This window comes from Strix aluco, chromosome 12 (assembly GCF_031877795.1).
Source record: "Strix aluco isolate bStrAlu1 chromosome 12, bStrAlu1.hap1, whole genome shotgun sequence".
NCBI classification, from domain to species: Eukaryota; Metazoa; Chordata; class Aves; order Strigiformes; family Strigidae; genus Strix; species Strix aluco.
The window spans coordinates 15,774,087-15,787,378 of record NC_133942.1 but is presented as its reverse complement, the minus strand read 5'-3'; the positions used below and the strand labels follow the sequence as shown (position 1 = coordinate 15,787,378).

The following is a 13,292-nucleotide window of genomic DNA, read 5'->3' as shown; positions in this document are numbered from 1 at the left end:
TCTTACGAGGGTCATTGCAAGAACTGTCTATATTAAGATTTAGAAACTATGATTCATAAAAGTACCATATTGAAAATTATACCTTTCCATCTAAAAGTAGGAGCATGGGATTTGCAGTACCAGGTCAGACTATTCACCCAGGGTCCCACCATTCTCCCTCTGGCAGTGATCAGTATCTGATTCCTCAGCAAAAGGGTAAGAAACTACAACTGATAATTCACCACCACCCAGCACTGCTTAAAATGCTTTAAACACTATTTTCCTGCCCTTTGCAGGCAATCAGCTTACATCCTGAGGCTTGACAGCAAAGCTATGTAGTCAGAATGCTGAACAGAAGCTACTCTGTAAATGGTTTTCATAGTATCTTTGTATGTGACAAAATGGGAGAGAAAACAGCATTGCAACACTGGCAAGTTGAGTCACATTGTAAAATCCCAGCCAGTACTTAGCAGTGGCAGTTTTCTTCTGCAGAGGCCTGGCCTTCCCCAGCGTAGTCTTTAACACCATCGAGCAAAGAAGGCGTATAAGGGAAAAAAATTAAAGGTTATTATTAAAAACTAGTAATTTACTTAAGTAAATTTACTAGTAAATTAATTATTTGCAAAAGAGCAGCATGTAAGACTTAAATTTAGCACAAAGAATAATATTGGCCATGCTAATAAATACTATTCATGAGACACTGCTTACAAGGCTACATCCTGCCATTGTTAAACCAAAGCAACTTGATAAGCACAATCATTTTTTCTCCTCACTGAACAAAACAACTAGTACCTTCAAAGTTACACTATGCGTTTCTTGTACATAATATTCCTGTATTCTAAAGTAATAGTGACCATTTGAAGGATGAAATAATGTCACAGATTAAATAATGAGGCATTAGAGAAAGCTTCTGATCAACTTTCCATTAATACAGCTTTCCATAGAAGTAATTTTTTTGTCTTAAAACCATTTTAAACTACCTGTTAACTTGTCTTTCCTGTGTAATACTCTGAAAACACCCAAGTGAGTTAGGAGCACATATTCTAGTAAAGGGGAAATCCAAAAATTTTTCATTAAGAAAACAAATCTGTCTTGGCTTCTGTATGTTAGGGAGAGGAAAGAGTGAAGTTCCTTTAGGGACAATACGGAGCAGAACTCTAACTTTAGGTACCCTGGGGTTTCCTCAAGAAGTCAGATTGGTCTAAAGCTGGCTTTTGTGAACATCCCCCCAAAACGTGCACATACACACACATGCCACAAATGCTGTTCAGCTGCCATAGGCAGAAGAAAACTCACTATTTTGAATTTTTTTACATTAACTAATGTATTTCCCAGTTTTCCCTAGTAAAAAGTGAAGAAATTATATTTGCCCTCCCGTATGTGTCCCTTTTATGCTTTTTTTGTATACAGAAACAAAAAAAAAAAACACCTCAACAAAGTCTAACCATAACTATTGTTAGGCATTTGACTACAACAATAATTGCTGGCTAACAGGATGTTATAAAGGTTCCAAAATCAAATGCAAAATAATTTGTTAACATTGCTTTAAAAGAAAAGCAGTGCTCTTCTCCTGTGAGTTCTTCAGTCTGAGGCCCCTATCAGCATCCTGGGATACCAAAATTGCGAAGTTCTAAGGACAGCCTTTTAACCTGATTTGATTTACAGGATTTCATTCGAATTTGATCTTACCTAGCAGCAACAAAAGAGCACATTGTGGCAGCCAATCTGCTAGACACCCAGCGAGCACTCCTTGCAAACAGGCGATGTGCACAAAGGGTTACCATCTGGGGGAGGGAGGGAGGGAGGGAGGGAGGGGGAGCAAGGGGGGCAGGAGGGGTGAGTCATAAAAAGGGGGCCTCTTGCTGCAGCCACAGAGGAGGGACCATAAACCATAAGGAGAGTAAATTTAGAACGGGAGGCCTACTGCATTAGAGGGATTCCTGACATTAGCTCTGAAGTGGCTGCCATCTTAAATAGCCAAAGCTGGTAAACAAGGTCAAGACATCATCTAGGCGGATTCTACGGCGTTTACAGAGAGGTACCAGGCTTTGTCTTTTACAGGGCACCAGCATTCAGGGCAAAGGAGGAGGAAGTATATGCAATTCCACTGAAAAAAACTTCTCTAGAGATAAATGAGAAATGTGAATGGGCATATTTCCATGTCAAGCATGCAGAATAGATTTTAAAGCAAAAACTAACACGGATTCTGTTTCTCCTCTTTTGTTTCCATGGAGCAGTCTGGGCCACATTCTCAAGCGAGGATGTGTAAGCGCATATCCTCTCACTCTAGTGATCTGTCATCAATTTGCACTAAGAATCTGATTTTTAAACTGAAAAAGCTATAGTTAAAACCAGCTATACACACAAGCGGGCACTGCCCATACAACTCAGTCATCTTTATGAGATACTACCCTCCAGCACCTATAGGTACCTCAGTCTAAGACATTACACAACTCTGCCAATAAGGCATAAACCAAGGCCCCCATTTCAGTCCTGATCCCTAAACTCAACTTTTTCTAAACCCGCTGCTCTGATTTTCTCCAAAATAGAGAGCTGAATTTTATAGTCGTTTCACAGACAATTATCCCTCTTGAGAAGTAAAAGTCAGACAAAGTTCACTTCACTTATGATCCAGAAACATCAATATGTGGGAATCCAGATAGATCTGATTAACATGTTTATGTTCTGCATCAGATAGATAAATAACAAATGCAAGCATAAAATAGAAGACAATATTCTACTTTAAACTACACATTAATATTTGTAGATTAGAGACAGACCACCATCATTACAGATTCAGCAAGAATTTCATTCTATCAGTTAAAGTAAGCAGGAAATATTTTTCCATGGGCAAAATAATTTATTCTCAATACAACAGAAAACACATGGTGCACACACTTGTATGTGAAATTCCACAAGTGAAACTACAGACTGCTGTAATGCCCGAAGGTAAATGACATGCTTCAATCTAATCAGATATTCTGAAGATTCTTTGTGATGATCCTTTTATATCCTCTGCAACTAAACCCTGTGCCATAATAGAAATAATTTAACTAGAATATAGATAACCACAGACTTATCTCATTAGTATAATGCTACAGCAATTAATATCACCATTATATCCCTCAAGCTCTCTTTCACTAGACTAGTCATTTTAGTACCTATGTATTAGTGTTACTATTTTGCCATTATCTAACAAACCAGTTACAACTTGGGACAATCAACTCTGTCTCTTTGTAAAGATCCTTTAAATACTCATTTAAGTTTCAAATTAGTATGTACTGCCAATATATTTGTATTTTTTGACCATGAACCCAATTTATTAAACAAGAGATATTTGTTTTCATTGTTAAGAATTTTCTATCCCTGCATTCATGTGTGGCTTATTAATACTGTTTCCCTAAACCAACAAAGTTGGTGATGCAATTTTTTCAGACTCGACACATCACTGAGTTGATTAAGATGCATTGAGGTATTGTTGGTACTCCCAGGAAAGACTTACTTGTTGAAAAGCCCATTTCAGAGATTTGTAAGGACATTTAGGATGCAGCTAGATTGTAGAGCAAAATACATCAACCTCACCGTAGATGAAGCATGAAAAGTGTTATGTCTGAAGTGAATTAATCATTTATCCTACAACTACTTTTTCATGTTCTACACACACAGAGAATGACATTACATGCATCCATTAAGAATTGTATGTTTACAGAAAAGCCATCAGTCACCACAGGATTTGTATCTGGACTGCGCATCTTTATACATTCGTACAAATTTGTGAATAATTTTACATGTAAAAATATGAAAAATACTTAAATCTGATTTCAAGTGGTGCAGAAACAATATAGATAAAAAGAACATTTCTAACTTTCAAGTTTCATTATTTATTCAGTTTTGCCATTTCTAATGCTTGCAATAGTAGTACTGGTTTTACTTATTGGCTTTATTTTCATGCTAATATATTTCACAATTAAAAAAAAAAAATCAAACTTCAGTAGGTTTTCAGTGTTTCTGACAGTATTGTGAGGTTTTTTGTCCAAGAACTATTTCCCTTTTTTTTTAAATCAAAAAACACTTTGCAATACGAGACAAACATGTGCACCAACACAAAATGACAGTATATCACATCAATATTTAAGAGAGAGTGTTCTTGTAATTAAACCAGGCAACTGAGACCTGAACTCCTAAGATTTATTCTTAACACAGGTGTGGTTTTGTGGCCCCCAACAAATCACTTCATCTTCTGTCTGGTTTCTTATCAGTTAAGTGTATGTCTTATCTACCACTTCAAAAGGGTGTGACGTTTTTCTTATCAGTGCCTCTGAAGTCCCAACATAAAAAGACAAAGAAGTCATATAACATAAATTGTTCTCTGTTCTCCTGTGGACTGTCACTGCCACACTATGGCAGCACAACCATGACAGCGTCTAGGATCTAAAGATAACTTTTTTTGCCCTTCTAAATCGTGCACATACAAGTGTTTTCGATTACACTCTCACAGGAGTGGGAGCTCTGTGTTAAACAGCAGTGCTTAACATCAACTCTTCTTTCCCTCCAATGAGCTTGAACAACTCTAGGCATGTGGTTATCATTAGACAACCATATTTGTTTAACCTTTCAAAGGAAGGAAGAGGTCTTTGCCACGTTCCCGGGAGAACATGCAGAACCTGACTCTCATATCCTGAATTTAATTGAGCAAGTACATGTCAAAAACCAAGTTCTAGTGTAAGCGAGACTTCAGTATCACAACAACATGTGGTGGCAATGGAGTGGACAAATGCTGTGTGTGATATCTGTCCAACGTGGCAAGGTAGCTCTTAACCACATGTACATCATTAATGAAAACAATGTTCTTCCCCCCTGCACTGCTTTTCACCATTACTAATAGATCAATCACTCTTGGAACATAAAGGATGAAAAAGATGCATTGGCATTAACAGGTTTCTATGTTTCGATCCAAAAACACCATTTATATATTAATTTCTATTCTATCACAATTCAAATGTCAAGAAGGGCTTCAGAAGACAAACTAAACACAAGTTTCTGTCTGTAAATAAATTTCTGCTATGGAATCAATAAATGAAGGCAGAAGGGAAATAAATAATCCTAATCCCATTCCCGGTTAAGAAACCAAACAGATTAAATACATGAGTTCAGCTGTAGCAATATGTGTCATTACTGCAAATTCTGTCACTCAAATGGAGGGCAGACCAAATGTTAGGCATCCCAAATGCAAGGTACTATCATATGAGCCATCCCATTCCTGCTAACACATTTTTACTACTGAGTTCAGAAAAGAGAATAAAAAAGCTTTAAGTATACACATATATTTAACAGAATGTAGATGAGCAAAGGCAGATACTAGACAAGCCTAACTCTGAAAAATGTCAAACACCTTCAATTTTCACTCTCTTCAATGACCTCTGAAGGCCCTTAGAACCTCATATGACCAGGGTCTACTATAAACCATGTGTTATTTATTTTCCAAAACTTAAAGTAATCTGCAATTTATGAAATGGGAAAAAAGATTGAAAAGAGAATTAAATAATTGATTTAATTATTTAGCTCTTTTTGGAAAAATACCTACATGAAACACAATGTTTAAAATGTTTTCAAAGCTAGAAAAGCAAGTTCATATTGAAGGGGTATTTCCTCCACTCTAACCTGAAGTACTCCCGCACTGAAAGTTCCAGCAAACAGGTTCCAACTGTATCTATTTTTCCTCAGCTGGATCTTTAGCAGTGTTACACTTACAAAAATAAAGCCACACCCAACTCAGAGTGCAGATAAATTAAAATACATCTGTGTAAACAGGCTACCCCTGTCCTATTATACACAGAATGCACATCTGGACTGGCATGTTTTGCACAAAGTTCTAACCTAACGTAATTGAAAAAAGCTGAGGTATTGTGGCCCAGAAACAGACTTTATAAATAAAAACTGTAGCATACTGTTAAACCATGGAAGTGCTACCAGCTGTAACTATGACATATCAGGAATTCATACTTCTGCACATTTAACTCTCTTTTTCACAGAGCTTAGATGTAAAAAAGGAGGAGGGAGCTTACAGAATAACTCAGAGAAGATGTAGTCCTGAAGAAAATGGACATTCAGGATTGTAATTAATTAGACTTTAAGGTTCATGTTCACATCAGGTTTTCCTCAAGGAAATTCTATTGATTCAGTGGGATTGCTGCTAATACCTCTGAACCTGCAAACATCAGAGCTGAGTTCTTCATATGTACTGTTTTTCATACAACCAAGAAATGGGCAGAAATGTTCCTGGAAAAGTCTAACTTCAACTCCTGAGGACAGTGGCATAGATTTTCTCGTATATTTAAGAACAAAAATCTAGGTTTGTCAACTTAATTATTTGTCTACCCCCCAAACAAAATAAAAGATAGAAGAAAAATATACAAGTTTTCCAGAACAACTGTGTCCATATCAGGGGCTTTTTCCAGCAGTTATGTCAGTGCTACATCTCACTTCATCATACCCATAGCCAAAATAGCATGCCAGGAGAAGTTCATAGTCCAGGCCTGATCTCAAATTAGAGTCTGACTCTAAAGTCTAAGCAAAAAAGAAATGGGAGGCCCTGAATGACACTGAAATATATCACTGAAGTATTTTCATTATTCAAAGAGGCTGATTTGAAAGGAAAATGACAGAAAAGATTCCGTGAACAGCAGTAGAGCTTTTATGAATCACAAGTTGAAATGTAGATAGTGGTAGTTCAATCCTTTACAAAGATGGAAGATAGAAAGGAGGATGTGTTGGTCAAAAGTCAGCCTATAACTTAAGGGAAAAAAGGAAGACAATGTCTCCCATAGTGATAAACAAGGAATAGTGAAATGACAGGAACTGACAACTGAGTTTAGCAAATGGTTTAGCATGAAGACGATTTCATCCTGTGGTGAGAAGGCAGACAGACTGACAGGACTGTTTCAGAAAATAGCCACATTTTAAGACCAAGGAGCATTTAAAATTATTACTGAAACACCCACTGTCACAACCTGGCACTAGGGCTAGCATTTAAGTACCACATTAAATACATTTCCCTATTACTACCATCATTCAAAGCAGGTGTGGGAAACCTAAGGTCACACACAGCCCTTATCCTCATGTCATACAAACTGTGGCAGTATGTGTAGCAAACCAAGAGCACCTGAAAGCCCCGGGTTGCTATCAGAAAGGACAATGTTTTCCAAGCAAACGAAGTAACGATGAAAACGCGAGACAACTGTCTAGATTTTCAGGGATACCAGTTTCAGATGCCACCTAATTTGAGTTGCAAATGCTTTACGTCTAACAAATCTACTGCTCCCACCAGTAGAGTGCAGAAGTCTGCCTAAGAAAGCCCAGCAGCCTTTCTCCAAATTACTTGCAAGGAGCAATTTGTACAGGCAGAATAATCTGAAAATAAAGCAATTAATTTGAGAAAAAAAAAAAAAAACAACACAGAAACAAAAAAATCCCTTCCCCCAGTAATTTCCACTTTGCTAAATTTATTATGCAGCTGTAAATTAATACGTCACCTGCACTAGCTATCACAAGCCTCTTATCCTGCCTCAGAACTTGCTTTAATAAACAGCTGCAAGTAGTGGAGGAAATATGTAAACAACTCTCTTGTTTCTCTGTGCCATTGTGTCAGCTATTCTACATGTCTTTGAAGGTGCTCCAAAATCAGCATGGCTCTGCTTTTCCCTTTTTCTCCTTTTGGGAGGAGGAAGAAGCAGAGAAGGAAGGACAGGCTGGCAACAGAGGGCTAACTCTGTGCTTGCTGTGCTCTTGACAGTAAGGCTGAGAGTGTTCAAATTCAGTTTACACAGGCTCTTCTGTAAGGACAAAAGAAACCGCTGCTGGTGGTTAAAAATGCAAAAGGTTTTGATTGTAATGGCTTGACAATCAGCCAAAGATATGACTAGGGGGGGAAAACACAGCAAGGCAGCTATGACCAGAATGGAAGAAACAAGGAAAAACACATGGCTTGACTTCAGAGCAGAAAATTGACTTAGGCTTTGCATAAACGACAGCATACCTCCAAGCTTGCCTGATCCACAGCCTGCCTGGAATGAGAACATGTAGTCTAAAAGCAGAGCCTATTAAAAGGCATAATGTTTCTAAATGGCATCTGTTACGTACTAATAAGCATTACTTAAAGGACACAGGCCTTAAATTGCTACCAAACGTGCACTTATCTGAAACTGCTGCAAGGCAATCATTACAGAAATGTCACATGACACCATAGGAATTTGAATAATATAAAATGTTTTTATTTAGTTTGGCTTGAAATCATTACACAGAAAAAATATGGAGGTACTTTCTGAGATTTTGAAACTCTGCAACTTCACAGGAATGAAACACTAGCAAGAATTACATCAGCGGAGCCATTTGCCATCTGTTGTCAGTAATACTATAAAGACCAGACAGCAGTTTCAAAGGTTACAAACACAACATTTTTAAGCATCCACAGACCGCTCGGTAACTGAGAAGGACACAGTTTACTTCAGATATGTGCGACCTGAGGGTCTGCCAATCATTTTGCAAAGACAACACACCAGAACTGTGAATCGCCACGCGAAGTGTTTGGGAGTCTCTCAGTACGCAACCATTACACGATGTGGAAAATACATACCAGCCTGTTCTACGTAGGTTCTTAAAACATACTCACAACCATAATGTCTGCACACCTCCCACTTGCAAATTTAAACCGGCTAGACTTTCTCTTGTGCTGTTTGTTTTCTCATACTTTCCCCCAAGCGAAGGAGTGTATTCACTGTAATGCTGTTATGGAAAGGGACTCAGGTTTGTTTGGTGGGTTTTGGACTGTTTTTTCTTTGAGCAAAGTAGTTAGGATTTTGTTTCCTGTTTTCTTTCCTCTAGACCATAACTATTATGTTAAAGAAAGCAAGGTTTCAGTAACTTGCCTCACCCGTGGCATGGAAAGCAAGGAGGTTATGACAGTCCTCACCTCTTAGATACACACACTCCTCAGCGTGAGTAAAATTCTGCCTGTTCCAGACGTAAGATTTTAGTTATACTGAAGGTGTATGGTTGTTGATCAGTCTCATCTTAGACCTTTGAGTAGCTTTTCTAGATGTGGGGGACCCATTCATTATATATAGCACCTATATGCTACCTGAATTTTGCGGTTCCACCTTCCAGGCTGCTGACCTCCTGCCTGTAAACCAATTAATATGGATTTCATGGAGGGCAGGGAGATTTCCATCTTCCTAGAGAGACTGGTGGAAATTTAAGGCTTCATTAAAGCAATTGTTAAACTAGATGTACGGGTTTCTCATCCAGTAACTAACTATTTCTCAGGCTCCAGAGTTGTATGTATTTTGTTACTCACTGACTGTCCTTCCTAGCCTTGCTGTTAGATGGTTAACACATACAAATCTGACTTTTAAAGTGTTCTAAAGTGACAAAGCTGAATTTAAAACAAGAACCTCAAGTTCCAGGTCAACAGCTGGTCTGCTTCTCAACGGTAAGGTTTGCCTAGGACCTATAAAGGGGCTTAGAAACCTGGAAGTGTAAGCAATCTTGCCCTGTGAAAAACAGTTATGGGAACAAACCTCAAGACCTAGTTGTAGCATCTCATGTTACAGCATGACGTAAACTGAAAAGCACCATTTACATAAGAAGAGCTAATGGCTGACTCCAATATGCTCTTACAGTGTGCTGTATACTCAATTGTTTGAGTATATGAAACTATTACCAATTGTTCCATAATTATTTTAAACATAGGTATATTCAATTAAATAACTAAGCCAAAACTTGGACGATACCTGAAACAAATAGCAGATGTCCCAAAAGAGGAAGGGGATGGAAGAACTATTCTAAACATTCAATTTGAGAGTAATGTAAAAGTCAGAGGAAAAACGTAGACATTAACTGAAGTACCCAACAGTACAATGTTTGCTTGGACATGAAAAACCAAGTCCCATTCATCTAGAGATATTTTATTTAAAACATCAGCAGAATTGAGAATCTTCCAAAAAAACCAAAAAACCAATAGCATTATTACAAATGTTTGACTTTCGTAAGAGGCTGATAGGAGGGAGAAAATAGAGCAATCTGACTATGGCACATTTAGCCATGAGCAGCTAGAGGAACTAATGAACAACATCATTATTTTACTGAAGGGGATGAAGTAGGTGCTTTAGATAAATGGCAGCAACTTAAAATGTGTTTCAGAAGATAAATTCACTTTCTCACCATTTACCTGCTAGCGTGACAAATTAAGGAAGAAGACTATAAAAACTGAGCATGAGGGAAAGCAGTGCAAAAGCTAACTGAGGTGATGCAATGGGCCCTTATCCAAACAAGTGCGTGAACAGAGATTCTTGGAAGTGCTCCTAGTCAAATATAAACCAGGAACGCTTACACGCCAGACTCCCTTGGAAATCCACGGTGGAGCATGTGCAGAAGATCCACCTGTCCTAAAATCAGCTTCCTTACCAAGCACTAGGAGCACTGCCATTTGGGAACTAACATAATGTCTGTTCACTTCAAAGCAGCATAAGACCACCATGTACTGAATGGCTGAGTTCTCTCTGTTGGCCTCAGCTGGGGCAGAGCACTCTTTGCCTACTGTCAGAAAGACCAATAAGTTAACTTCTGCTGAAAGGAGACGAGGGGTGAGTTGCTTTTTTCCCCACCAAATTCATCATTAGAGACCACGTATTCCTTGTTCTACAGTCAGTTCATGATCAGCAAAGGAAGTTTTAACTGAATACTTTTTAAAGACAGGGCAAGTACTCTGCAGCATAGAAAGCCTGTTATATCTCATCTCTACACCAAAATAATCCAACTAATTATTCTTCTGCGGTCAAAAAGCAACGTGTCTACTGCCCCTTTTGTCCCATGCTTCTTTTGTTAAACCATGTTTTGTTCAGTTTGGATAAACACTTGTTGATGCCGTCTGAAATTTGTCCTTAAAATTGTAGAAGTATTTTTACACAGTATTCCCTCTGCTCCTTAGCAGTTCTCAAGCACTTAGCCATTGAAGTCCCAAACTCGTGCAGGTGTGCTGTGAGACCTCTAAACACACCCTGGAAACAGGCGTTTGGAGCCTTTCACCAGCATCACCTGCCGAACCAAAGCTGACAGAAATCATCAGGCCGGTTCCTCTCTGCTTCAGGACAGGTTTGAACTAGCCTAAAACCTGGAAAAGTTACCTGTACGCTTGGGAAAAGAGCAAATCACCCTGTAGCAGACTACTCGGGTTGATCCCTCTTTGTGCAGGGGTGTCGGATCGGACCACCCCCCTCAGGCGATCCTGCGAAAGCAGGGCGCCGGGAACACGGCCGTGAAGAGCCGGGGCTCGCCCGGTCATGACCGCAGGCGGCTGAGCAAAGTTTTCCTGGAAAGGCTCGAGTGTTTTGCGGCGCTCTGGCCGCTCCTGGCAAGCCCGGCGGCGCTGCCGCGGGGACCCCGCCATTTCGGCGCGGCGGGGGGACACGCCGCGGGCTCCTCACAGGAGGCGCGGGCAGGCGCCGGCGGCGGCCCCGGACAGCCCGGGCGGGCGGTGCGTCAGGGCGGGCACCAGCGTCCAGCCTCTGCGGGTGTGGGCAGCCGGCCCGGCCTGAGGGCGAGAGCAGGAGGGAGGAGAAGCGAGCGGGGCGGCCGCCGTGAGGGGAGAGACGGGGCAGGGGGCGGTGGGGGAAGTGGGGGAGGAGGCCAGGCCGCGGGGGAGCCCCCGAGCGCTCTCCCTCCCCTCTTACCAGCGGCGGCTCTTCCTCCTCCCTCGGCCTCCATCACTTCCTCTGAGGCGGGCTCCTACAGCCGCGGCCCGCCCCCGCCCCGGAGACGGTGGCGGGGCGGCCCGGGGCCAGGCGGGCCGGGGCTTGGCTGACAGGAAAAGCCGCCGCCGGGAGGCGGGGAGGGCGGTCGTGGGGCGGCTGGGGAAACAAAAGGACGGGGGTGGTGGCGGTAAAGAGTCTGGCGAAGTTTCTGTAGGAGCGGGGGCTGGAGAGGCGAGGGGAAGCTGGCTGCGAGCTCCCGGCACGGTGGCCGCAGGCTGAGGGGGCAGCCCTCGTCCTCCGCCATCAAGGCCCGGCCTTCGGCAAGTGCCAGCCCAGGACGGCGTCCTCACTTGAAACACAAGCTCCCAACACAGCTTCCAAATTCTTCATTTAAAAGGCACAGAATGACAAACCACAGAGCTAATACCAGTTTCTTTAAACTCAGGTGGCAGAAGCAGAAGGTTTATGAGGGAAAGTAAGTACGAAAATGACGTTTTTATAGCATTCTTCAGCCTTGTACTGCAGTGATTGTTGTCAGGGTGACAGGCTTTTTGAAAACCTAGGCAAACAGCCTGCTGTTTGTCATTACAAACCATAAAACAACAACAACAAAACCCAAAAACAACAACCAAAAAAACCCAAACCCAAACAAAACAACCAAAACCAAAAAACCCCACAAGAGGTAATGGCCTCAAGTTGCACCAGGGAAGGTTTAGACTAGATATTATTTCTTTACAGAACAGGTTGTTAGGTGTTGGATTGGGCTGCCCAGGGAGGTGGTGGAGTCCCCATCCCTGGAGGTATTTAAGAGTCTGGTCGACATAGCGCTGAGAGATATGGTGGAATTGGGAACTGTCAGTGCTAGGTTAATGGTTGGACTAGGTGATCTTCAAGGTCTTTTCCAACCTAGATGATTCTGTGATTCTGTGAAAATTGAGGTACAGAGATTAAAATGAACACACAGTTGTCAAAACTAGAAAGTGGAATCCAGGTGTTGACTCCTGGGAGTCTTTCTACCCTGAGTGTGGGATCCGTTAATTATTTGTAAAATAGCAGCTACAAGTATCAAAGAGATGAAGAAAAAAGTACATGGAAATAACAGTAAGTTTGCAAAGAAACAAACTTACCTTTTCATTTACACCATTGGGAAACAGCTCTCTGACCTGGAGACAAGTTTTCAAGGCATCGTCTTAAGTGCTTCACATCATGGTTATGTACGCCATTGCTCGTCTAAAGTAGATCTGTATTTTCTTTCTGCAGCGGGACAAAGTGATCTCAGCCCATACACTGACACTCCCAAAAAGCAGATGTCACACAACCACGTTTTACAGTGCATCCATGGATCTCAGCACATTCTTATCATCACTTGAAGCTTTGTACCTTCTACCACTCCCCATCTCACACTCAGTGCAGAGGTTTGATCCAAGGCCTAGTCTGATGCAGCATTGCTGTGTGACCTTGCCTAAGTTTTACTGAGAAAGCTGTTAAGCTATGAGAAAGTACATGAACTAAAGCCCTGAAAGACAAGAAGTTAAAATCACAGAAATGCTGTTGCTGGGATGACAG

At 41.0% G+C, this 13,292-nt stretch overlaps 1 protein-coding gene across 2 annotated transcripts in view; it reads right to left on the bottom strand.

The window, feature by feature from the left end:
- LOC141928634 (protein FAM169B-like) overlaps nucleotides 1–11,775 on the bottom strand; it is a 40,993-nt gene extending 29,218 nt beyond the window's left edge. For both annotated transcript variants that reach the window (XM_074837163.1, XM_074837164.1), the window contains exon 1: nucleotides 11,706–11,775. In XM_074837163.1, the coding sequence (XP_074693264.1) occupies nucleotides 11,706–11,739 (34 nt within the window). In that variant the 5' untranslated portion in view covers nucleotides 11,740–11,775. The remainder of the gene's footprint in view (nucleotides 1–11,705) is intronic.
- Between the last annotated feature and the right edge of the window lie 1,517 nt (nucleotides 11,776–13,292).